The 23,457-nt window shown below is 39.0% G+C and overlaps 2 protein-coding genes across 5 annotated transcripts in view; one reads left to right on the forward strand and one right to left on the reverse strand.

Annotated features, from left to right (window-relative positions):
- The window catches only part of LOC103470718 (STAM-binding protein-like A), a 385,599-nt gene that overhangs the window by 203,809 nt on the left and 158,333 nt on the right, over window positions 1–23,457 (forward strand). The window lies entirely within an intron of this gene.
- ckap2l (cytoskeleton associated protein 2-like) lies at window positions 851–22,875 on the reverse strand. 4 transcript variants are annotated; one of them, XM_081610924.1, is made up of 18 exons: window positions 22,687–22,875; window positions 21,351–21,417; window positions 21,214–21,268; window positions 19,281–20,473; window positions 18,987–19,182; window positions 17,991–18,149; window positions 16,726–16,786; window positions 15,647–15,800; window positions 10,025–13,823; window positions 9,025–9,145; window positions 8,628–8,749; window positions 7,788–7,967; window positions 5,999–7,633; window positions 5,220–5,334; window positions 4,475–4,587; window positions 3,156–3,356; window positions 1,330–1,379; window positions 851–1,217 (listed from the first exon to the last, which is right to left on the reverse strand). In XM_081610924.1, the coding sequence occupies exons 1-9, from the start codon at window positions 22,724–22,726 to the stop codon at window positions 13,526–13,528; spliced, it is 2,223 nt and encodes a 740-aa protein (XP_081467050.1). In that variant the 5' UTR covers window positions 22,727–22,875; the 3' UTR covers window positions 851–1,217; window positions 1,330–1,379; window positions 3,156–3,356; window positions 4,475–4,587; window positions 5,220–5,334; window positions 5,999–7,633; window positions 7,788–7,967; window positions 8,628–8,749; window positions 9,025–9,145; window positions 10,025–13,525. The 4 variants fall into 4 exon arrangements, with proteins under 4 accessions (XP_081467050.1, XP_081467051.1, XP_081467049.1 ...); XM_081610925.1 differs by having other exon boundaries at window positions 851–1,214; window positions 9,025–13,823; XM_081610923.1 differs by having other exon boundaries at window positions 9,025–13,823.

Raw genomic sequence — 23,457 nt, forward strand, 5'->3', positions numbered from 1 at the left:
CCGACCCAAGTAGAGGAGTTCAAGTATTTTGGTGGCATGATCATGAGTGACAGTAGGAAATCTGTAAAAAGGGGCAGCAGAGACCACTTCTTAAGGAATCTAAATATTTTTAGGATTCTCTTAACAAATGTGTAAAAGACATTCTTTATAAAAGTTACATAACGCTCCCTTACATAAGGACAGGATTTCCGATCGGGGGAGAAGTCCTCGGAGGTGTTTTTGGAACATTTAACTGGACCGATCCTGGAATGCAGTTACAGGATATGGGGAAGAGAATAGAGCCTTTGGTCTGAGAAAACCTCTGGATCATACGGCTGGGAAGAAAACCAAAACAAATAACGACTTTTGTTCTCATACAGGCTTTTAGCTCATTTATGACTTTGATTGCAGGACTTTTTCTTAAAAAAAACGTGCTTCACATGTTTCTTGTGGATTTCCACTAGTGTGAATGTGATATACCTTAATTGGGATTTAAAAGCTGGTATAGTCCATTAAGAATAACAACACAGACACTGTATTATTCATAAACTCCACTGCTCCTGTAATGATTTCCCCTTTAAAACGCACTCCTCCAGGTCTCTGCAGAACATGATGCCAAGCTACTGAGATAATCCATTCAGGAATTTCATTAGTGTGGGAAAACATCTAAAACATGCAGCACAGTGTGTGTGTCCAGAGGGATGGACCAGGAAAACTCTGGTCTGCATTACATCAACAAACCAAAGTTTGCATAGAACATGAGTCACATATTTGTGGTAAACCGGCTTTGCACCTCGACTAAAACGTGTGGCTTGTGGTTTCCGATCCTTCGGGACACAACGGCTTTCTAACAAGCAGACAGACAATAAAGTCATTTTAAAATCCAATTTTATGACAAAATGAGCTTATACATTAACAAGATGCATTGTCAGTAGACAAGATACAAAGGAGAGATAATAAATGGTCACAGAGCACCAATATGCAGGCAGTGTTCTGAAAAAACATAGTAAATGATACACAGATAAATAATACTAAAGCATTGCATTAAGTTGAAGTAGTGTTTTTGTTTTCTTCGTTAATTTTGTGACATGCCTCAAGTTTCTCAGTAGCTAACGGTGAGTTAGTCGCTGAACGCCGAGAGTAAAACACAGAGAAGTCCAACCAGTTTGGAGGAGTGCGTCTGCACCAAAGCCAATCTGGCAGAAGATGAAGCAACAGCTCTTGGTGACGGTTACCTGCTGGACAAACAACACAAAGGATGGACACAAGTAAGAAGTGGTCATTTAAGAGAGTGGAAAGGTACGTGTTTGGATGAGGTTACACACTGGGAAAAGGCAGAATTTCACTTACTGTGCATGCAAATAAAGATATGTGATCTTGGTGACTCGTGTAATTTATGCCTGTAAATAAAAAACAAGATGTAAGAAAACATTAAAAGGATGGAACGAAACAAAGAACGTGCTGGGAACAAATCTTAAAACAGTAGCTCAATAAATTCATAAATCTCCTTAAGTCTGAGAACAGCTCATGTGATGCCTAAACTTGACTCACGTATCTGACAGATTAATAGTTTGACTAAGCTTTATAGCGTTCAATAAACCTTGATCCTGGCTTTATTCAGATTTCTGCAGAAGGAACCTTTAAATCACAGGTTCCCCATCAGACAACCTGAAGCTTCTGTCACAGTAAGAGGTTAGTGCAGAAATAACACCTTAGGATTATCAGTTTACGTGTTTTTGTTGTGTTTTTTCATTGTTTTTATGTTTTGTTCCAAACGGAGCTGGTCTGGGAGCTAATCAGGGTTCGGACCGTTCAAACTTCAGAATGCTCTGATCACTGACGGTTCAGGAAGATCAGCTTGTCTCTTTAATGAGTTATTTATTTCCATTGTTTTCGACACGAAGCTACATAAAACAGCTAAAAAATATATAAAATGTGATGTTTTCTTTAAGTTGACAGTAGCTGAGCTAACAGTGACTCGTAGCTACTTCACTCTCACTTTTTCCTGCTTGTGCAGTCAGCTGGAATGAAATGCTGCGCTGAAAAACAATTACACTGTTATTCACGGTGCTTTGGCCTTAAGAGAGATTATATAAAGAGCAGGACAATAAAATTGTTGTATTCATTTAAATCGCCCATATGATATTCCAAATCATTAAATGATTGATCACTGCGTATTTTGATAAATAGATCAAGAATAGATTCTTCAAAAATGATTATTTATTTCTATTTCAGTCAAAATTTTTTGAAGCATTACTTTGTCAAAGTAAAGTTCTGCCTCTTGCTTTGTGAAATGGTATTTAGAATACACACCAAATGTCAACTAGCCGAAACTGATCCTAATTTAGAGATAATTGGCTCTAAAGACAAACCTATTCAATACAATCTCTACATCATTTGATTGGTTGTAGTTTTATCTATTTTTATATTTCTATTGTTTTTATTTTCAGTAGTTTAATAATTATTTTATCTTTTTCTCAGTCGTTTAGTTGACTGTTAGCAATGTTGTTGTTAAAGTGTTGAACTGTACGGTTGAATTATTTTTGTTAATAATCTCTGTATATTGGAGAGAATCTGCATTTATTCATACATATCTGTTACCTTACTGTTTAAATAACACCGGTGATGGACTTATGCCTTCGTCTTACTAACATCAGCTGATCATGTTATATGAAATGCATGTGAACTCTCACCAACAGATCTATTTGGTTGGGAGTTGTTCCCCACAGCTGCATGAGAACCAGACTGTCTCGGCCATTTGTTCTGAATCCTTTATCCTTGGTATGAAACTCATGTGTTGTCTCTGCCTGGCAGAGCTTTGCATCCAGACATGATTCGTGATTGATTGTCCAATGAGCTCTCTGAGTTGTGCACAATTCATAAATAAACCTGATTGAGTGATTTTACCTGAACAGTGCTTGGTAATGATTTTTTTCCACAGCAATCTATTCGTGTAAAACCTAAACCTTATCAGGCAGGTATTTATAAACAAGACACCAACCATATTTGGCTATTTTCTTGATAATAAAGTGGTGCCCTGACTGAGAAATTACTAGTTTTATTACAAATTGCCCTAAGTCCAAGCCATAACATCTTATCCTCGCAGGACAAGCAACGATAAGCTCACCCTGCAGGTTCTTTGCCAAACGACTGATTTTGACTGAGTGAAAACTAACCCTCTCATCATCTTTGATGTACAAACACTGCCGAGGTTCAGTGGTGAGGCTCAAAGGGCTTCCGTCCGTTTGAATGGTGACATACTGTGGCGTTTCAACCACTGATTTTAGACTGTAGACTTCTCCTGACTGCATGTTGACTCTTTCAAACCAGTGGCTTTCCAATGTCGGTGGCTTTTCTGGAACAGGAACTTTCTCCAACTGTAACACACAATGCATGACATAAACAGTAAAGACGCAGATTTTTATCTTTATACTGTACAGATGATCAAAACAAGCAAATCCTGTAGCAGCCATTAAAAGTAATTAGTTCAGAGATCAGAGATTAGTTCAGACGGCGGCACACTGGTGCAGCTGGTAGCACTGTTGCCTTGCAGTAAGGAGGACCTGGGTTCGATTCCCTGCCCGGGGTCTTTCTGCATGTTCTTCCTGTGCATGGTGGGTTCTCTCTGGGTACTCTGGTTTCCTGTCCCCAGGAGGCCCGTTGGTCCCCAGGTGGTCCATTGGTCTCTAGGTGGCCCGTTGGTCCCCAGGAGGCCCGTTGGTCCCCAGGTGGCCCGTTGGCCCCCCGTTTATTCCCCTGTTGGTCCCCAGGTGGTCCGTTGGTCCCCAGGTGGTCTGTTGGTGACCAGGTGGTCCGTTGGTCCCCAGGTGGTCCGTTGGTCCCCAGGTGGCCCATTGGTCCCCAGGTGGTCCGTTGGTCCCCAGGTGGCCCATTGGTCCCCAGGTGGTCCGTTGGTCCCCAGGGGGTCCATTGGTCCCCAGGTGGCCCATTGGCCCCCAGGTGGCCCGTTGGTCCCCCTTTGGTCCTCAGGTGGCCCATTGGTCCCCCGTTGGTCCACAGGTGGTCCCGTTGGGTGCATACATTGGGTTCTGCAACCAGATGACCTGTCGCTGACAGTTCAGCTTCATGTGAAATGTGGGGGAGCCTTACAGCTTCGGTACTCAAACAATGTAAGAAAACCAACAGTCTGCTACACAACACTGCATCTCTCAGCAAATACCAGAGAGCAGGTTTGAGTCCAGAGTTAAATAAAACAAGGAGTCCAATCCTGGTATCTGATTCTGAACTGACATCAAAGGTCATGGAAGCAACAGCGGAAGTGGAGGAGTTCTCTCTATCATCAGCTACCACAGGAAATGAATTAGGCGTCTACAGAAAGTGATTCACAGAGGATTGACATTTCAACAGGGGTGTGTACACTTTTAGGAGCTGCTGGAAATCTGATTGACTCAAAGAATTACTCAGTGATCAATATGAGCAACACTGTGTCTGCTGCTGTTGTGTGAAAATAATTTTTTTTAAAGAGTGTGTTTACCTTTATGTTTGCTCCTTCCACCTTTGGGGAATAATATTCATTCCCATATTTGAACTGAAAAGCCATTTGCATTGTATCGTCCTTTTTACGCGTCTGAATAAACACAGAAGTATCTGAAAACATAAGCAAAAGAAATGGCCGTCAGCTCTTCCAACTGGCCTGTTTTCAACCTTTTACTAGTAGCTGTAACTTCAGGGCTCTGTGGTCTTTCCTTGTTTGGTGATTTCTCATTTCAACCTTGATCAGAGTTTCTCAGTTGCTGCCTTCAGGGACCACTGTCCTGCATGCTTCAGGTCTTTCCCTGAAGCACCTGAAGCATGCAGGTTCATGCTTCAGGTGAACCTGCATGCTTCACCTGAAGCATGCAGGTGAAGCATGTCAGCTGACACAGGTCAGGTGTGTTTGACTTGTGTTTATTCAAGTCAAACACACCTGACTTGAATAAATGGTTGATTAAACAGCCTTGTGCAGCTGTTTAATCTGCAGCTGCAGAAGAGGTCCTGTAGCTACTTAAATCAGCTGTTTTAGAGACATCTAATATCTGCAGGCAGGGATCACTGAGCGAGATGACAAAGCTTTGAGAAACCTGTTTGTGTGGCTCTCCTTTCAGATCCTTGGTATGAACTCTGCATCATTAGCTTATTACTGCTGATTAAATGTTTTTTATTGAAACACTCATTTAATTTGTAAACAATGTTTTCACAGAGTGTGTCTGTGCTATGAAACAGATGAGTGTAATTCTTACTGTGGTCCTGACTATCAACGGCACACAGCTTGACTTCCTTCCGCTTGTTCCGACGGACTTGAACGTATTTCCCCCCTCCAGTCTTCAGAATGGCCTTCTTCATCTTGTGTCTTTTCTAGCATGAGGGAAACAAATGTCATTTCAAAATATCACCATCAAATATGTCCCAGGAATTTAATTTTACATTCAAAATAAACTCTTAATTCTGTTCAAAATAATTTCAATTCTTCAGTTAATTTAATTGCTGTAGCTTTCACAATTCTGAGGCAAAACCAATTTTTAAAGCAGCAAAACATTCTGCTGCTTTAACCACCTGGGGACCAACAAACAAACCATCATTGTAATGTGTTTTCAGACATTTGTTACTATGTTATCATCATAGTAAACTATCATTTGTTACTATGATGGTAACAAATGTCTGAAAACACATTACAATGATGGTTTGTTTTGTTGTTGCTGTTTTAAGTGTGAGCACTTTTTGGAGCCAACATAAACAAATGCAGCACCTTTCTAAAATAAAAAAAAAAATATATATATATATATATATATAGAAATATAATTTCTGAATAAAACTCAGTGTGTGTGTATCCTGAGATTTCTCAAATCTTAAGGAAAACAATCTGTGTGCTGCAGAATTAGTGTCTGTCTGGTTTATAATCGCCTTATATTAATAGCAAAGTCTCCCAACATTTCTCTACACATCAGTATTCATCTTGTAATAAATGCATCAAGAAGTAAAACCTAAATGAATGCACACACAAGTGAAAAACGTCTCTCACCTTCACAGAGCGCAGAATCCGAGCTTTAGTTGAAAATGCTGCGTCAAATTTGCGCCGTGGAGATTTAAGGTTTTCTCTTTCCCTCGGAGGAATTTCATGGAGACACGCCTGCGCTCCACGACAAAATCATTCTGCAGCAGACACTCATGCATCGGTTCTTTCTGCTTCACCGTATTTTATTACCACATATTAATAATCAATCAGGCAGAAAATGAGTAACTCAAAGAGGAAGCACGCTATTCCGCCCAGAAAGTGCTTATAAACGCGATATTGTGTTTGCAGAAAGGAAACACTAAAAGTGACTGTGGAATTTAGATTTCTAATGCTGAAAACAAACTGACCAAGACAAAGTAAACCACACCATCCCAGGTCAAGCATGTGGTAACTATTATTATTTTGACTGATTGTAGAGACGTATTTCAGCTGTTTTGTTTTTAATCGCAGCTTTCCATCACGTATCAATGGTTTATGCTGTCTTTAACAGCCCCCTCTAGTGGCCGTCAGAGTTTATTCCCAGCCGGAAGCTGAATTTTCAGACGATGCAAGTGATGCTCTCCCTGTGCATTCTTTCACTCTCTCTGGATTTATGTTGATCCAACAACTTTCTTCCAGAAAAAAACAATCAGATAATCAGTTTAAACTTTCATGTACATAAAAGTTCACAAGACTTCCTCTTCCAGCCACCTGGTGGAAAGCCTCGACTTCTCCAAACATCTTTTTACGATGGTAAATAACTGAATCCCTCTCTGATCTGTCCCAAAAACATTTCTAGAGAAGTACTTGTTTGTCTAAATGTGATTTTCTTCCTTTGATCCGTAGCCCGCCTGTTGCGGCCTTTTTTCTGATTAAAAAAAATAAAAGGTTAGAAATGTGAACTTATTTATGCTCTTACCTATAAAGAGCACATCGCAAGACTCTTGGGGTTCATAGTATAATATGTATTCATGACCCAAACCTTTCATGTTGGTACTGTAAGATGGGTACCTTTGATAACGACACAAGAAAAATCTTAAGATGGCCGAAATCAAAGTTTTCTCTACTTCATAAGTGATTTGCCATTAACTGCAAACTATAATGAAAAGATATATTAAATTACCATCAAAATGTTCCAACTCTTTAAATAAAAAAAAACATACAAATTGGCAGGCATTATTTTGCAAATATCAGTTTTATTATAGGATATGTTTATATTTACATCTTAAATCACTCATGTAAAGACAAAAGTTATTATTCTGCATATAAATTAGTGTTTTATTTACATGTACATCTTGAAGTCCCTTTCATTGCAAAAAGCTTCGATTTTCTGCATCCAAGACATAAGAAACATTTTCATGCACCTGTAAATGTCAGAAATTTGTGAACCTTAGTATGTTTATATATTTATTTACATTTCAAACTACACCTCTCTGTAAAACAGTTTACAATAAATAAAACCACTAATCTGCATCACAAGTATACAAAGCTGCCCAAAGACAGACCAAACCCATTTCATATTACAGAACCGACCCTGACAGAATAAAGACTGGATGAACGTCATCCCACACTGTGGTTGAGGTCCGGTTGGTTTCAGAGGAAGAATCTACATGAAGCCGGAAACTCTTCAGGAAAATGGTGGAAGGCTTAGCTGGTACACACCTGCAGAGCAAAACACACAACCAAAGGTAAGAGCCAAGAAACTGCAAACTGACTGCTCATCTGTTCTCCACATAAACCACTAAACTGTTTATTAATGAAAAATAAATAAATAAATATTCCTGAACTACAATTCTCAATTTAGACCTTTTCATACCTGTTCGAATATCACAGGGTTGCCTCCTACAATGAGCTTGAACGTTTTCTCAGAGTTGAGTTGAACACCAATTTGTCCTGCAGTTGTGCTCAACTGATGGCTTTCACCGGCTTCGATGTCTACCATCTCCAACCAGTCATGCGAACCCGCACCATTAATCTGTCGTGGCGAGTCCTCCAACTGTGAGGACAGAAAGACACATTTCAAAACTGAGCTTCAAACATTTTTTAAATCCATCGTCTCTTGGCCCAGGAAAATTATGTCCCTGAAGACGTTTATGTCTGCCATCTGTTTTCTGTTCTGACGGCTTCCTGCTGTGAATAAGATGATCAGATGAGTCAAACCAGCCTAAATAAACCAAAACTTAACGGGATGTCAGATTATTTGTCAGATGTTACACTGAACTCGTGGACGGGTAGGTTAATTATTTCATGGAACGACTGCAGTTCAGAGGTGCTGGAAATTCAATCATCAGAGGACAGAGCAATTCTTACATGAAGCAGCAATTTATCTACAGGTGAGTAAACAGCTTGGCCAAATGTGCTTTTGGCACCGTTTTAATTTATTAGTAAAACGTAATAAAAAAAACAACAAAAATTAAAGGTTCAGTTCAATATTAATGTTGTCTGAAGGGACTTTAAATAAGATTTATTTGTTATGTGGTCTGGTAATTCTACTCCTTAATAAGAATAAGTTCTGCTGTTGGAAAAGGTTTTCAAACAACCGCTCACACTGGCTCTGATAAAGGACGCCATGATATTTTCATTTTTAATATTAATAGACAGAAAAGTCAACCAATTATTTTGTAATTATTGTGATTTTACATTAGTGGATGCTTACCGTCAGGGTTTCTCCTTCTATCTTTGGCGAATAACATTTTGAGTCATACGTGAAGTGGAAAGCCACTTGTTTCTTAGTCACGTCTCCAGTCCGTTGTTCACGGGTGAAACATTCCACGCTGTCTAAAAACAAAACAAAAAAGTCAGATGTCAGTGTTGATTCCTCCATCCAGTGCATTTTCCAACAATCAGACTGATTTTGAACAAGTTGCCCTGGCTTTGCAGGGGCATTGCCCAGATCGATAGCTTGTTTTGCATTTTCAGGCACCTTTGATGTCAGAGCTAATAATTACATTTGTAGAAACATTAATAAAATCCTTCTGTAGATGTCACAGGTCTATATGCAGCTCTAACTGTCCAGCTTCATTAAAACTTATTATTTTGAGGGATTTTCCTACCTGGATTTCCTTGCTCTTCAACCAAAAACAGCTCAACCTTCTTTGATTTCTTTGACTTTCGGGCTTTAACATACTTTCCGTTCACTATAAGGTGAACCATCGTAGAGTTTTCACAGTTGCGCTAAAATGTGAAAAATAGATACAATAAGTAATGTTCACTAAGCACAAGGTCGGTCAGTCTGGGGCAGAATTACTAACAGATCGAATTTGCATTTTAAAACCTACTTGTGAGTCGAACATTACTAAACAATACATGGTAGAAGTAAAAAAAAAAAAACTAAACAGAAAGTACACTGGAAAATGCAAATATATTTAGTCAGATCATTTCTATGCTTCTTACAAGGAGTCAGACTTCATTACAGTTGAAACCAGAAGTTTACATACACCAGATAAAGACGTGTACTTTAGTCATCTCACTGCATGAAGTTAAATCAGACCAAACGTCTTTTGTTTTCGCTCAGTTAGAATCACTACATCTTTAATGTTTTAGTCAGTGTATACTAAAATACTATATTTATGTATTGATGGTGGCTCTTCTTCAGGTTTTCTAACAGGAGCTTGTTTGTTAAGATATTATGTCATTAGCTACCTCAAGTAATTAGAAAACTCTTTCCAATTACAAATCGAAATTTTAGATTTGTCCTCATTTATTTTTCCTTTTCTTTTGACTAAATCATTTGGAGTCCCATTAGTGGGTAACATTATTACCAAATTTTAGTTGTTTATGTTTTAGGAATTGTTTTGCAATTTCAGAGTAAGTATCTGGGGGTTTTTTTCCTCAAAACAATCCCTAGCAGTTTTAGGACTGAGAAGACAAATAAAAAGAACCTGTTGGGAATCTGGCAGTAGCAGAAAATATAAAACATTTTTTATGCACAAGCTACGAAAAACTACTTTTCTGATCCTTATCTCCTGCAAAATTGCTCCACACCACCACATGAGAGACTGTCATAATAAAAACTATACATCAAAAGTAAATCTGAGATGCTGTGATACTCACCATCCCTTCAGATATTACGTGAAGCAGAGAAGTGGCTGCCTTTTGGAGAAGGTGATCTGTGTGTGTTGCAATCAAGAAGTGAAGGTTGTTTGTCACAGTGGAGGTATTTAAGTGTTTTGGCTCTTGGTTCGGTTCCAGCACAGGGACGAACCAACGACGTCAAAATTCACAGCATGTTGTTGGACCGGATGTTGTTTTAGGGCGTTTCTCGCACAAATTACTACAACTTTACACGTTTTTCTAAATAAATTTAAAAGATCAACTCTGAAAAACTGGTAAAAGAAAAGTGAAGCAGATTTTTATTTCTGAATATCCAAACCGTGAACAAATTCAAGTTTTCATAAGTATGTAAAAATCCAGTTGTCTAAAGTACAAAGTTTATTCAGAGTGTATATTTATTTCCTTAAGTCGAAGACTTTCAATTGTGACTGCAAAGTGAACAACAGGACGTTCATTTATTTATTCAGACAGCTCTGGAAAAAATTAACAACCACTTAAAATGATCAGTTTCTCTGATTTTACTCTTTATAAGTATATGATTGGGAAAAATGAACATTGTTATTTTATTCTATGCACTACCGACAACATGTCTCTGATATTCCAAGCAAACATTTTATATTTGCAGAAAATGAGAAAAAAGATGCAGGTTTTTTTGTTACATCTGAAGAGATGTAACAAAATATAGACCTAAAAAAAATCCCCTCTATTGTAAATTGTTTTGTAATTTTTTTCCTCATAAAATGAAACATTTTGAAAATTCTTATCACAACAGAGATTATTATAAGCCAAAAAAGGTGATGCACACAATTACCCTTTGAGATAAACAATCAAGGTAATGATCTTGTTTTGGATCAACTCCTGCTCTACCGCCGTTTGAGCAGAAACGTTGATTGGAAGGAGCAGGGTAACTGGTTCATCAGGTCCTGGATTAAAGAGGAAGAAAGCTCCTGAAGTTAGATTCAACAAATAAGTTTTTTTTCCTGTCAATCTAAATTTTAGATTTATCCTTATTATTTTCGAAGAGATGCAACAATTCTTTTGATTTTTTTTGTTTTAAATAAACCTGAGAAATGCCAAATAAAACAGATTAAGACTGCGGTTCTTCCTTCTCCAATGATGCAATCCGGAAGTGAACCTACATTTCATGCAAATGTGCTCATGACATCAAATGATAAAACGGTAACAGTCAAATCAGGCTGATGAATCACTACTGCATACAGTTCATACCTTAACTCAGGTGTGTTCAAACGATTTTGTAATGGTCTGGTTTCACTTCACACTAATTAGCGCAGATGTTGGCTCCAGTTTGACAATCCAACGGACACCGAAACCCGTCGGTTCTGTTGTCCCATTAAAGAATATTGCTAAAAAAGGACAAATTAAAGGGTTAACATTGAGCTTAGTCTACTATTAATTACAAAGAATTTATAGTCTGATAGACTGAATTATTTTATTTTTTTTGCAACATTTGTCGCCTTTAGCTGCTGCACTGTCAAACCAACCCAACCTGTTCCCCTCCTCGCCTGTGGGAGCGCTGAACCAAGAACCACTGAAGGAAACGACAGAAAAACCTTGCTGCCACTAGCATTTCTGCTACATTTCTGCCACTAGCACTAGACACGTGTGTTTCAGTTATATTTACCCAGAATGCCCTGCTTGTAGTTCACTTTCAGATTCATCTCGTCCCATGAACTCAACATTGTCTCATCTTGTTTTATGTATTGCAACACAATACATAAAACATTATTACACCTAATAATGTCAAATAGTATAAGAAAAAAAAATTATCCTCCATCTTGGTGTCATCATGGCTGACCCAAATAAACTGATATTTTATTTATCCTACAGAAGGTCATAATGAAAACAATTATGTAGCATATGTAGCATTTAATTTTTATTTCTTTAAACACATACAAACATTTGGATTTAGTTAATGCAGTAAAAATGTACACAAATATCCAACCATGAAATTTAAAAGAAAACCCCAAACAAAGAATATGTTCACAAAGTCAAACTAAAGCACGTTACAGTGATCCCTCGTTTTTCTTGGGGGTTGCGGAAATAACGCGCGATAAGTGAAATCCGCGAAGTAGTTACCTTTATTTTTTTACAACTATTACACAGCATAATTAAATACTCCACATTGAAACCAAAGAACAAAACCTGTTTTCAGGTCAGCGGATGTGCGTGTGCATCAATCAAGACATCAATGTCATCCGGAGTCATGTCATTAAAGCGTCTCCTCCAAGCTGCTTTGTAAGATTCACAGCTGGATCTACGGCAGAGCCTCCGGCCACAGTTTTTTTCAGCAGGCATTCAAAGTTTCCATCTCCTGAATGGCCAATCTGTATTACATACATTTGAGCCAATCAGGACGCAGAACACAATGCACTGTGAAATAAACAGCAAAAAAAAAACCCGCGAAGCAGCGAGACCGCGAAAGGTGAACCGCGTTATAGCGAGGGATCACTGTTGTTCTGCAAAACTTTAACCAGAAGGTTGACCAGAGCGGCAGCGTTTCTCTCTTCTTCACTGCGTTCCGTTCTTCGGAGCCGTTCTGCTTTCACAGCTGCGACATACCGCTCATTCTGCTGCGAAGGTTGACGAACTTCTGGCGCCGCTCGTGGTTCTGCTGCTCCACACCGAGCAGCTCCGGCCGCAGACAACATGTCCGCCGGTCCATGTTGCTGCCAGGAGTCTGCAGCGGCGTAAATCAATCAACCAATGCAGTCTACCGTCAATCAGCTAACAAGTGGCAAGATGTTTTACTTAGAAATAAAAAATAAAATAAATATCAGTCGATAAATAATAATTGATTCGTTTTCTTGTTTTAAATATTTGAACTATTACCAAATGGTGATGTGACCTTTCTTATTTTCCCATTTCACTCAACGCCCTTCTGTTTATTTTTAAGCAGTTCTGAGTCACATGGCAAAACATGCAGGCCTGCACAAATTACTCAGCCTGTTGTTGCTAGGAAACCAAAGAGCGAGAAGTCATGACACCAACCTTGCTCAGCCTGGAGGTTCTGGACCGGACTTCAGTGACATTATTGAGCATTTTATCGGACATAATAACTATTGATACTGATGATGTGTTTAGTCATGATAATTATTGTTATTGGATGGTTATTCATCCTGTGAGAGTTTGATTCCTCTCTAACCACAGGTCCTTTTTTGGATGTAAAACAAATTCTAGTAAAAAGACAGTGATTAAAAAAAAAAGAAATAAGGATTTTATTTTTACACTTTTACATCTTTTTTTGTTTTTTGCAGAACGAAAAAAGGATTCATGACCTAATATCAAAGTTTCCCTTCTGTACAGATAGATTTAATAAATGATTACTGGTTCAAGTGCAAAGTTCTGAGTTTAAAAATCACAAAAATAATTTTTTATCTGCGAATATGAACATGTGGGCCGTAACAGAGCGCGACTACAGACAGCCTTTGTCTGTCTGTTATTTTAAAAATGATAAAGGTGTGACGAAGTAAGTTGATGAATTTAAAAACTGTCGTTAAGGACGAGTTTGACGGAAACTTTGTCTTCAAGTGCCTCGTTCTGTCTGTAAATGTACATGGGTGTGTTGCTACCAGAGCAGCTCGGTTCTTCTTCACTGGTTTCTCCGCCCTCCTCTGAGATCAGATCACTGTACGAATTCACACAGACGTCATGGTCCTGGAGCGACGGCGGGTATCGGAAACACGATCTCTCGATTCGCACGGACCGTCGAACCGGGGTGAAGAATCGGACCTCCTGCCCTTTGACCCTGACTGCTTCCTTCTGCTGACTTGCTGGACCCCTAAGGTAGGAAATACAATCAATAACTGAAATAATTTATGACATTTTACTGATTAAATACATATTTATTACAACAAAAAACAGTCTGCCTTCCTTTCTCTGCTCGGCCAACTTTCTACACGTATGGTTTCCTCCTCATACTTTGGTTTGATTGGTTTCAGTCGAGACGGTTCCAGCACAGTGACAGTAGCGTGTCCAAGATGAATTTTTGAAAATGTGTCTTTCAGTGCAAATTAGACAGTTTAATCACCATGGTTCTGGCTCAATCTGAATTTAAACTTTGGGTTAAACTGTCTGAAGTAAAAAGAAAGGGGTAACACTTTATTTGAAGGGGGTGAATAAGACTGATAAGAAATCATTACTGATATAAATTTGTTATAAAAGTATTACTGATTGCACTTTAAAAATTAGGTAACTATGTTATTAAAGGTAAAGTTTAAACAGTAATGATTTATTGGTTAATGTCAATTTGTCGTAACAAAGACATTTTGAATAATGTCAACTTTGTATTAAAAGTGTCATAATTTACTGAATGACGCTTTATGACAACAGTCATAAATATTCATGAAGGCTTATTCATGTTCATGACAGGTGTTATGACATGTTTATAACAGTGTCATGTCAGTCTTATTCACCCCCTTCAAATAAAGTTACCAAACAAGGAGTGAAACGTGTCAGTTTAACATAAACCAATCAAAGACTACTGCATCTGTCTGGGGAAAAAAAGGAATTTCCATGCTGATTTTCTTTCCATGACTAAAAGTAAATCTAAAGGCCAACATTTAGCAGAAGCCAGTGCACACAGGCTCCACAGTGAAGGACTGTCATGGAGGCCACCTGTGAGACCACAGACTGAGTGTGGGGTGGAGATCCAGGACCTGACTATCAATCTGTGGAAGAATGCCAGTGGCTGAACTGGCTCTACAGCACACCGCAGTTCTGAAGCGCATGTAGGGGAAGCAAACAGCTTCATCTGCTTGGGAGTCCCTCTTCAAAGCAGAGTCTGACATCTTACGTCATGTTGAACTTCAGTTTGAAGCTGCAGCCAGTGCTGACGCTTGGTTTTGCAGACCACCAGCTTTGCATTCGAAATGGATGCAATATGTATTCGGTTCGAATGCGTATTGCCAGAACCAGCGTGGCGTGCTTGAAGCAGACGGCAGCAGCTGCTAGTCAGACGGCTGGCTGTCCGGCAGCAGAAACAGTTTTGCATTCTGACGCATGTCAGAATGCAAAACTGTCTCTGACAGACCGAACACGTCCAAATATAAAACTACATGACAGACACCCCGTGTGGTAAAATCTAGAAATATGTAACGTTTGTATTCAATTTAGTTGCAAATAAATTAATTTAGTAAATCTGCTGGTTACTTGACCCAGCTGTATCTGTATCTATAGAGGCGGATGGACAACAGATTGAACCCAAATGTAAGGCTGCATTCCCACCAGCTGTCTTTAATACAACTCCAGTCTGTTTGCATAAAAACCGTCAATGTGTTATCAAACTCTGATGCACATTATAAAAGTGAACCAGTTTGAAATCATATGTGAACGTCAAGCGAACCAGAGACGGCTCCAAAAGGAGGAGGCGGACCAGGGCTGTTGTAAAATAAGTCTAAGTCTAAACAATTATGTAGATATACATTTCCAAGCATCATCTGAATATAAATGTTTGTATTTAATGAATAACCAAAATATTTTGAATTGAAAAAATGTGCTTATTGTGTTAAATATTTCCATTTTAAGAAAAAAATAATTCATTATCCACAAATAAGCAAAGAACCACTGATTATGATTAAACGTCATAAGTAAATGTGAACACACCCGGGAGTGGCAGTGATCTTGTACTTGACCACGGATGAGCCTCCTCTCTCTCCTGTGATGAGAACTCTGACAGGTCTAGGAGTCATCAGTGGGTCGTTGCCACAGTCTGGAGACGCTTCCGTGGTCGGAGAGCCATCGTCCCGTTTTTCATTTTCTTGAGGAAGGAAAAAGGAGAAAACATTGAGGTGAAGGCAACTCCATCCATCCATTTTCTTCCGCTTATCCGGGGTCGGGTCGCGGGGGCAGCAGCTTCAGAAGGGAGGCCCAGACTTCCCTCTCCAGCCACTTCTTCCAGCTCCTCCAGGAACCCCAAGGCGTTCCCAGGCCATAGAGAGACATCGTCCCTCCAGCGTGTCCTGGGTCTCCCCTCCTCCCGGTGGGACCTGAACACCTCACCAGGGAGGCGTCCAGGAGGCATCCTGACCAGATGCCTGAGCCTCAACTGGCTTCTCTCGACATGGAGGAGCAGCGGCTCTACTCTGAGTCCCTCCCGGATGACCGAGCGTCTCTCTCTAAGGGAGAGCCCAGCCACCCTGCAGAGGAAACCCATTTCGGCCGCTTGTACCTGTGATCTCGTTCTTTCGGTCATGACCCAAAGCTCATGACCATAGATGAGGGTGGGAACGTAGATCGACCGGTAAATCGAGAGCTTCGCTTTTTGACTCAGCTCTCTCTTCACCACGACGGACCGGTACAGCGCCCGCTTCACGGCAGATGAGAATAAAGTCATCATTTCAAGAATAAAGTCTCAATATTACAACTTTTTATATTATGACTTTATTCTCATATTTTTACAACTTTATTCTCATTATATTAGAAGTTTAGTCTCATTATTCTGACTTTAATCTCATAATTTTATGACTTTATTCTTTAAATTTCAAAGCGTAACTTCTTAGCGTTCCCTCAGCGTGATTAACATGGAAAGCCCCAAATGATATAATTTTGAAATGTAGAAGATTTTTTTCGGTTATTTTCTCGTGTGTGCTGCTGTGAACTGTCGGGATGTGAAGTCTTTTCACACATTATTCTTTTTATATATGCAACCAGCCCAGCTTTTGTATCCATGGAAACGCCATTACCTTGGATTTCGTCTTTCTTCTTCAGAATGTCAAAAACCACAGTCCGCAGTTCATCCACTGGCTGAGGAAACAAAGAAACAAAAAACACAAACAAGTGTTATGTCAAACTTTGTTTTGTTTCAATCAAGCCATCAATTTTAGCTTTAAAGCACCCTTCATGTTGGAGGCAGCTCACTGGAAACACATAATAACGGGTATTTCTGAACTGGGTTTGACCCGTCCAGGGTCACAGTCTGCAGGTGTGAATACCAGAGTTGTGAAGTAACTAAAACTGGTGGGATTCTCCCTTTCTCACCTCTTTGTAAGAGGGCTGGTGGATATTAAAGGCGATGTACTTTAATCTTTTCTTCACTTCCCTGGACGAGCCAGGGGAGTCATTGCTATATTCTTTGCTTAATTTCTTAATAAAATAATAATCAAAATGCATTTAGCTTCATTCTTGATTGACTCAGTGTTTCAGCTTAGGTAAGACTTAGTTATTTCCTTAACACAAGCGATTAGTGTTTCACACCAGATCGATGGTGAGCCATTAAAAACTGCTTTGTAACAATTGTGAATTTGAACATATTAATGTGTTTCATATTAAATGCTGTCAAACTCCAGTCCTGGAGGCCTGCTGCCCTGCAACCTTTAGATGTGCCTCTGCTGCACCACCTGCATAGAATAATTAGGTCTTTAGCAGGACTGTGGAGAAGAAGGGATTGTAACCCCTTCTCACAATCCCTTCTGTAAGAAGGATTGTGAGATTGTTCTTACAGAAGGGATTGTTGGTGGATTGTTAATCTATAATCTACCAACAATGGAGGGTCTTTTTAGGGTGCATAGATTGATCTGCCCCCAATTTATTTAATCATGGGCGATTTCATGTCGGTACTTGCACATGAAACGGCTCTTATTCACTGATCCTTTCTACCGCCACAAGCATCTGAGGGCTGCGTTTAACAATAGTCAGCTTACTGTTGCTAATTATGTAACTTTTTTGCTATAATTACTACAGAAGCAAATAGGTATAAACCAAATTAATCGGGCATCTAAATATCAGTGACTGACCAGAAGATGGATGGTTTATCCAGGAAACAGAGGATAATGGTCGGAAACATTGCAGTAATTGAATGTAACTATGGATAAAACAGCTAAGCACAAAATAAACTGATGCCACTGACGATGGAAAACATCTAGTCGATCAGATGATAATGTGCTCCAGTCACAATTACCTATTCAAACATTACTGCTTTGTTCCAGTGAGAGTGAAATATGCTGCTCACCTCCAACACAACTCGAACAGCCTCTTCAAACATGGGCAGAACGTCCAGGTTCCCCTCTTGCTCCATCAGCCGGGCTCGACAGATCCAGTACTTGGCGAACTTCTGAGTCACCGCCGGCAGCCGTGAGAGGACGTCCTCCACCCGGTCAGCCGGGCAGCCCTGACCACATGGACCAGACATTGAAGCTAAACTGTAGATCAGGTTTTTCTTCCATATTTCTTCTGTTAAATTAATTTGAACAAACCAATTCCAGGCCTCTACACATGTTAAAAAGTGATATTCATTACTTTGCTTCCTTTAAATGATGTCTTTCCTCGCTAGATTATTCTTATTATTGGTGTTTATCACATGACTTATGGTGAAATTACAGCTTCTCATGGGAAAAACAACAAGAGCTGCAGTGAAGGTTTGTTTTAGTTATTGATTATTCTGATGGTTAATTGAATCATCGGATTAAAAATTTATTATGCAATATTAAAAATGCATTAGCAAATGCAAATACATAATCCAATTTAATTACCTAAAATGTGTATTCCTTTAGAGAACATTTGATCATTTGTAGCAAGATGCATTTACAGTTAAAAAATATATATTTAGACATCAACATGTGAAAATCTGAGCCCTTTCTATTGGACTTATTGATATGTTGCTTTATTAATGATTGGATAACAAAAGGTGCTGAATTTCAAATTAACAGAATTTGAACCAGATTTAACTGCCAGTTGAGGAACTCTGGGTAGAATTTATTCACAGGGTTTTTTTAATCTTAACTTCAAAGTGTAAATATTTTTTGTAGTTTTGCTTTAATTACAGCTCTGAATATGTTGTTCTTTCAGCAAATGGCCTTTGAGTCTAAACCCTCCAGTTAATGATTAATAGATTGCTGAAAAAGTAAATTATTTCAATAAATGACTCACGATAAATCACTTCAGCCTTAGAATTCACCTAAAATTTTACAAAAATGAACAAAAAGATGCCCACCAGTTCCCCGTTTACCTCGGCAAGCAACTTGATGCAGTCGTCCAGGGAGCGGTCCACGGCACAGACCACAGAGTGGGCTTCGTCCTCCAGCTCCATGGAAGCCCAGAAGGGCTGAGGAACGGACACGGTGCGCGGGGCCGGCGCTTTCACTGGCATCGGAGGACGTTTGTAGGAAATCCCCTTCGATTCTCGCCATTCTTGGAGTTTCCTCCTGACAACCAAATGTAAAACAATTGCTAGCTAAATATTTAACTCTGTATTTTAACTTTTTTTTTCAAACAAATAGAAGGAGTGCTACATTTGGCTTACATCCTCTCCTCCTGCGCAGCAGTCAGTTTCTTTACTTCAGTCTGGGGAGCAGTTTTAACCGTGACCTTTGGCGTCTTGGTGGCTGCGGCCCGGCCCAGCAGGCTGATGGACCTGGAAGGCTGCGGTGCGGTTCTGTACCCCCGCGCAGCAGCTGTACATTTTGTAGGCGCATGCACTGACGGAATATTTCTAGATGTTTTCTGTATGATTTGTGTGTCTCTGTTCGTTTTCGTTTCCCTTCCATCTTTAGACCAAACTCTCTCATCTGTCTTGACGGCTGTCGAGCTGCGTTTGATTGATGGCCTTGAGGATGTTGGGGCATCAGCTTTTACAGACTGAGTGTTTTTCTTTACTTGAGCTTTAGATGTGTGAGCAGGCTGCCCTGCTGTTTTAACGGTTAACACGCTCTGCTCTGGTTTGACAGTTTTGCATTTGGAAGGCCCAGCTGAGCGAAGTCCAGTCCATAACTGGCTCCTTCCAGTTGGTTGTGTTTGTGTAACAGGAAGCGGTTTAGGTTTAGCTTTGTTCTGAGCTCCGGCTTTACTCCCAGCTCTTGAATTTGTAGGATTCACCAGAGCTGGCCTCTGGGAAGCAGAGGCCGATGACATTCTGCTGGATTGCCCTTTGCCCTTTGGATTCTTAGCAACAGCGGAGGAAGTGAACGTCTGACGCTTTGAGCCAGGTGGATGTGATGCGTTTGATTTTGGATTCCTCGGCTGGATCACTGCAGGTACAAGCCCTGTCTTAGTCTTAACGAGCGGGCCAGTACTAATCCTACTGCTCACCATTTCCAGTGGGCATAACGTGGCCCGACTTGAGGTTATGCTTGATTTAGGTTCTGACTTTGCTGCATCTGTACAACGTCCATTTAACTGCACCTTGCTCAGGTTTCGACTCCCTGTGTTAGGCTGATTTTTCTGAGTTGCAGCTGGGGTGAAACTGGATTTGGACGACAGTACGGTGTATGTTTTCCTGAGCAGGGGATTTTGATAAACTTTTGTCTGTGCTGACACGCTGCTGGATGATGAGCAAATGGCAGTTTGTTTTCCATTTGTCACATTTACTTTGTCAGAGACACCCAGTCCTCTTCTTTTGGGAGGATCCTGACTGCGCTGAGGCACCAAAGATTTATCTTTTGAATTGTGCCACCTGACCCTGTCGGGTGGAGCTTTGTTTTCCTTTCCCATAGCAACCTGTGAAAAATAAATAACTTGATTACTTATTTTTCAGCACGTACACCATCCAGTTGATCTCTGCAATGGCTTTGTTGGTGATGACACATTAATCAACCATAAAAACAAGTAACAGTAATAGTGAATGTACACATTACACATTTCTAATGAAGTTCCATGAATGATCAGGGATTCCTGAAACACTGGAAACAGCACTTTATTCAGTTTTACTAAGCTGAACAACACATTTAAAGTAATAAAAGTCTTTGTTATTGAGCTCATGCGTCTTATTTATTCAATAAATTATCAGCAAAAAGGGTTTTTGAATTGAAAATGTTTATTTTGTTTGCAATATAAATGTATTTAATTAACTATCACAACAATTAACAGAAACATTTTAATTGAGTAAAAAAAGGCAATACAATAATTAACATTCACTAATTTTACCTGTTTTTGTGAATGTTACAAGTCTGTTTGTTATCTATATTTGATAGTTTTTATTGTTGTTCGGGCTGCATGATCAACATACTTGCCAACAATTATTGCATTCCCAACACTCTTTTGCAATATGAATATTGCACACTGATAATGAAATGATTATATGTTGGTGTCATATTATTGTGCAGTCCTAGTTTAAATTAAAACCTCAGAATGCTTGAGTTTATTGACACTCCATTCTGAGTAAAAGTAAATTAAAATTTTTTTCCTGTTTGCTAATACCTTTGAGTTAATTGTAGCACTTATGCAAGAACACACCTTACCTTCAGAGAGGTTTTGGCAGACGTTTGATTGCGAGAATCCCAGGGGAGGAATTGCCTGAAAAGAAAAACAACAATTAAAGGGCCTCTGGCATTACAACTCACTGCAACATTTTTGGCATTCCTACTTTTACGCTTACGGGACGATTGGAGGTTTCAGCTTTCCTTTTGCTGCCAAGTATTCCATCAGCTTCCGTTTCCGCAACTCTGTGACGCAAAGGCAAACGTCTGGTTATTCTAAAACAATGCAGCTCCAAACTTTACTTTGAAAATGGATGTTTACTAATAGCCTTAAAATAATTTGGGCTTAAACTCTCATCACTTAACGAGCTTATGTTTGTCTCAGCTCCTCCTACCTGAATAACTATAAACAGTGTTAAAGGTTGGGTCTCTGCATGGAGCATTACTTCCACAAATCTCTGGGTCACTTGAGGGAATGAATGCTCCTCAAGTGAGAAAAATGTTCTCAAAATTTGGCACATTCCTCAAAGTTTTCAGACTACGAAGAGATTTCATTAATTTATTTATTCTACAATTATGACATTTATCTGAAGCAATCTTTTTAGACTTTAATTGCTAGAGATGCTGTGGGTAAAATAAGTTTTAAAACCATCATCAGTTATATTTCCAATGTGAACTTTGCAATATAATTCATAACAAATATTGGTAACAGCTGAAGCAATCCATACATACAAAAAAATTAAAGCAACTTGGTCCACAAATGACAAACTTGATGAAGTTATGGGTCAGAAAATTAAGAACCGAATATGTGAAGAAAAACATCATCAAAAAGTTGCTGAAAGTAAGAAAAGCAGCTTGAACCTAAGAGAGGAAATACGTTTTTCTGACATTATAAGAAGATATTATACAGACATCATAACATATTGTACAAACATGATAATATTGCATAGACTGATAAACATGATCAATAAATCATCCATAAAAAAATAGTAGGTGGGTTCTGATGTGGAACAAACCCTACAGTGTAGTTGTCTTTGTTATTCGTTTCCACAAACAGATTAGGGTCACAAAAACATTTAGAAATATTTTATGAATATTTATGAGCATAAAATTAATCCAGGTCAAATTTTATGATTCATAATGTTGCCGTTTTCAAAACAGGACCAACTTCAATTGTTTTTAAAGTGGACTTAATAAAAAAAAACAGTGAAATAGTCCTTTACTCAAATGCTCACATAGAAGCTAACAGTGAATTAGCAATTCACTGTAGACTTTAATCGTTACTGGTTAGTTCGTTTAGCATTGTGCTAACTTGTTTATTTCAGTATTAGTATGGAACAAAGTCACATCTAAAAAGAACCATCGTTTCAGACTTTGAGTGAATCCAAACTCAAAGAAGAAAACAATAAGGTAACGTGTCAGTTATTTCAGCTAACGTTCACTAGCTATCTACTAGCCAAAACAAGCCGAAACAGATGCGTAAATTAGCCGTTTTTACAAATTAAACCTGCCAACCTTTTCTGGAAAGCAACGGTGCCGACTCACTCTCTTCCATATTTACTAACGTTAACTTCCTTATTTCCACTTTGCTAAAACTTTTAAGAGTTTAGTTTCAGAAGCGCAGAATAATCAGACGTTAAACTGTGTCCATAACAACTGAGCTCGCGCATCCGCATTTGAAACTACCGCGAGTGTTCTCCTCCTCTTCACTGATTGGACAGTTTGAATAAAAGAAAAATAGTGCCAAGGACAATACGCCTGCGCATAAATATTGTGCTGATTGGGGGAAAGATGTAAACAAACCACGAAATGAGGACAGACGTTTATGGGATTTTGCATTTTTGCTCCGGGATAAAAAAAAATGAACACATACATACTTTATTTAGTTAACATGTTAAAAAGGCATTTACGATGAAAAACATTTTGTACAAAATTTGGGAGTTTTTGTTATAACAAACGCTATCTGCTTCTAGCCTGTCATATATAATATTTGTCAAGGTTCATGAAATAAAAATCTGATAAAAATGAGACACACAAAGCAAGATCTACAGAGCTCAATTAAATTGCATTTTATGGATATAAGTCAGCTGAACAATTAAACAAATGTGATTCAATATATACAAATACAAAATGTAGAGTAATTATGTAAAATGGATGAAGATTATTTAATCATTTTTGGTTGTGCATGAACTGATGCTGCTGTATACAGTGCAATCCATAAGTACTCATACCCCTCATACCTCTTCTATTTGTATCTCACGGATAGACTATAAATCAGCAAATAAT

Source organism: Poecilia reticulata, chromosome 9 (assembly GCF_904066995.2).
Source record: "Poecilia reticulata chromosome 9, P_reticulata-male-v2, whole genome shotgun sequence".
NCBI lineage: Eukaryota > Metazoa > Chordata > Actinopteri > Cyprinodontiformes > Poeciliidae > Poecilia > Poecilia reticulata.

Bases quoted from the DNA above. Each gene is read 5' to 3' on its own strand.
- ckap2l (XM_081610924.1), bottom strand. From the start codon at position 22,726: ATGGAAGAGAGTGAGTCGGCACCGTTGCTTTCCAGAAAAG. The intron at 21,418-22,686 runs GTTGGCAGGTTT...TTTGCGTCACAG, and splicing joins ACCGTTGCTTTCCAGAAAAG to AGTTGCGGAAACGGAAGCTG. The intron at 21,269-21,350 runs GTAAGCGTAAAA...TTTTCTTTTCAG, and splicing joins CTGAAACCTCCAATCGTCCC to GCAATTCCTCCCCTGGGATT.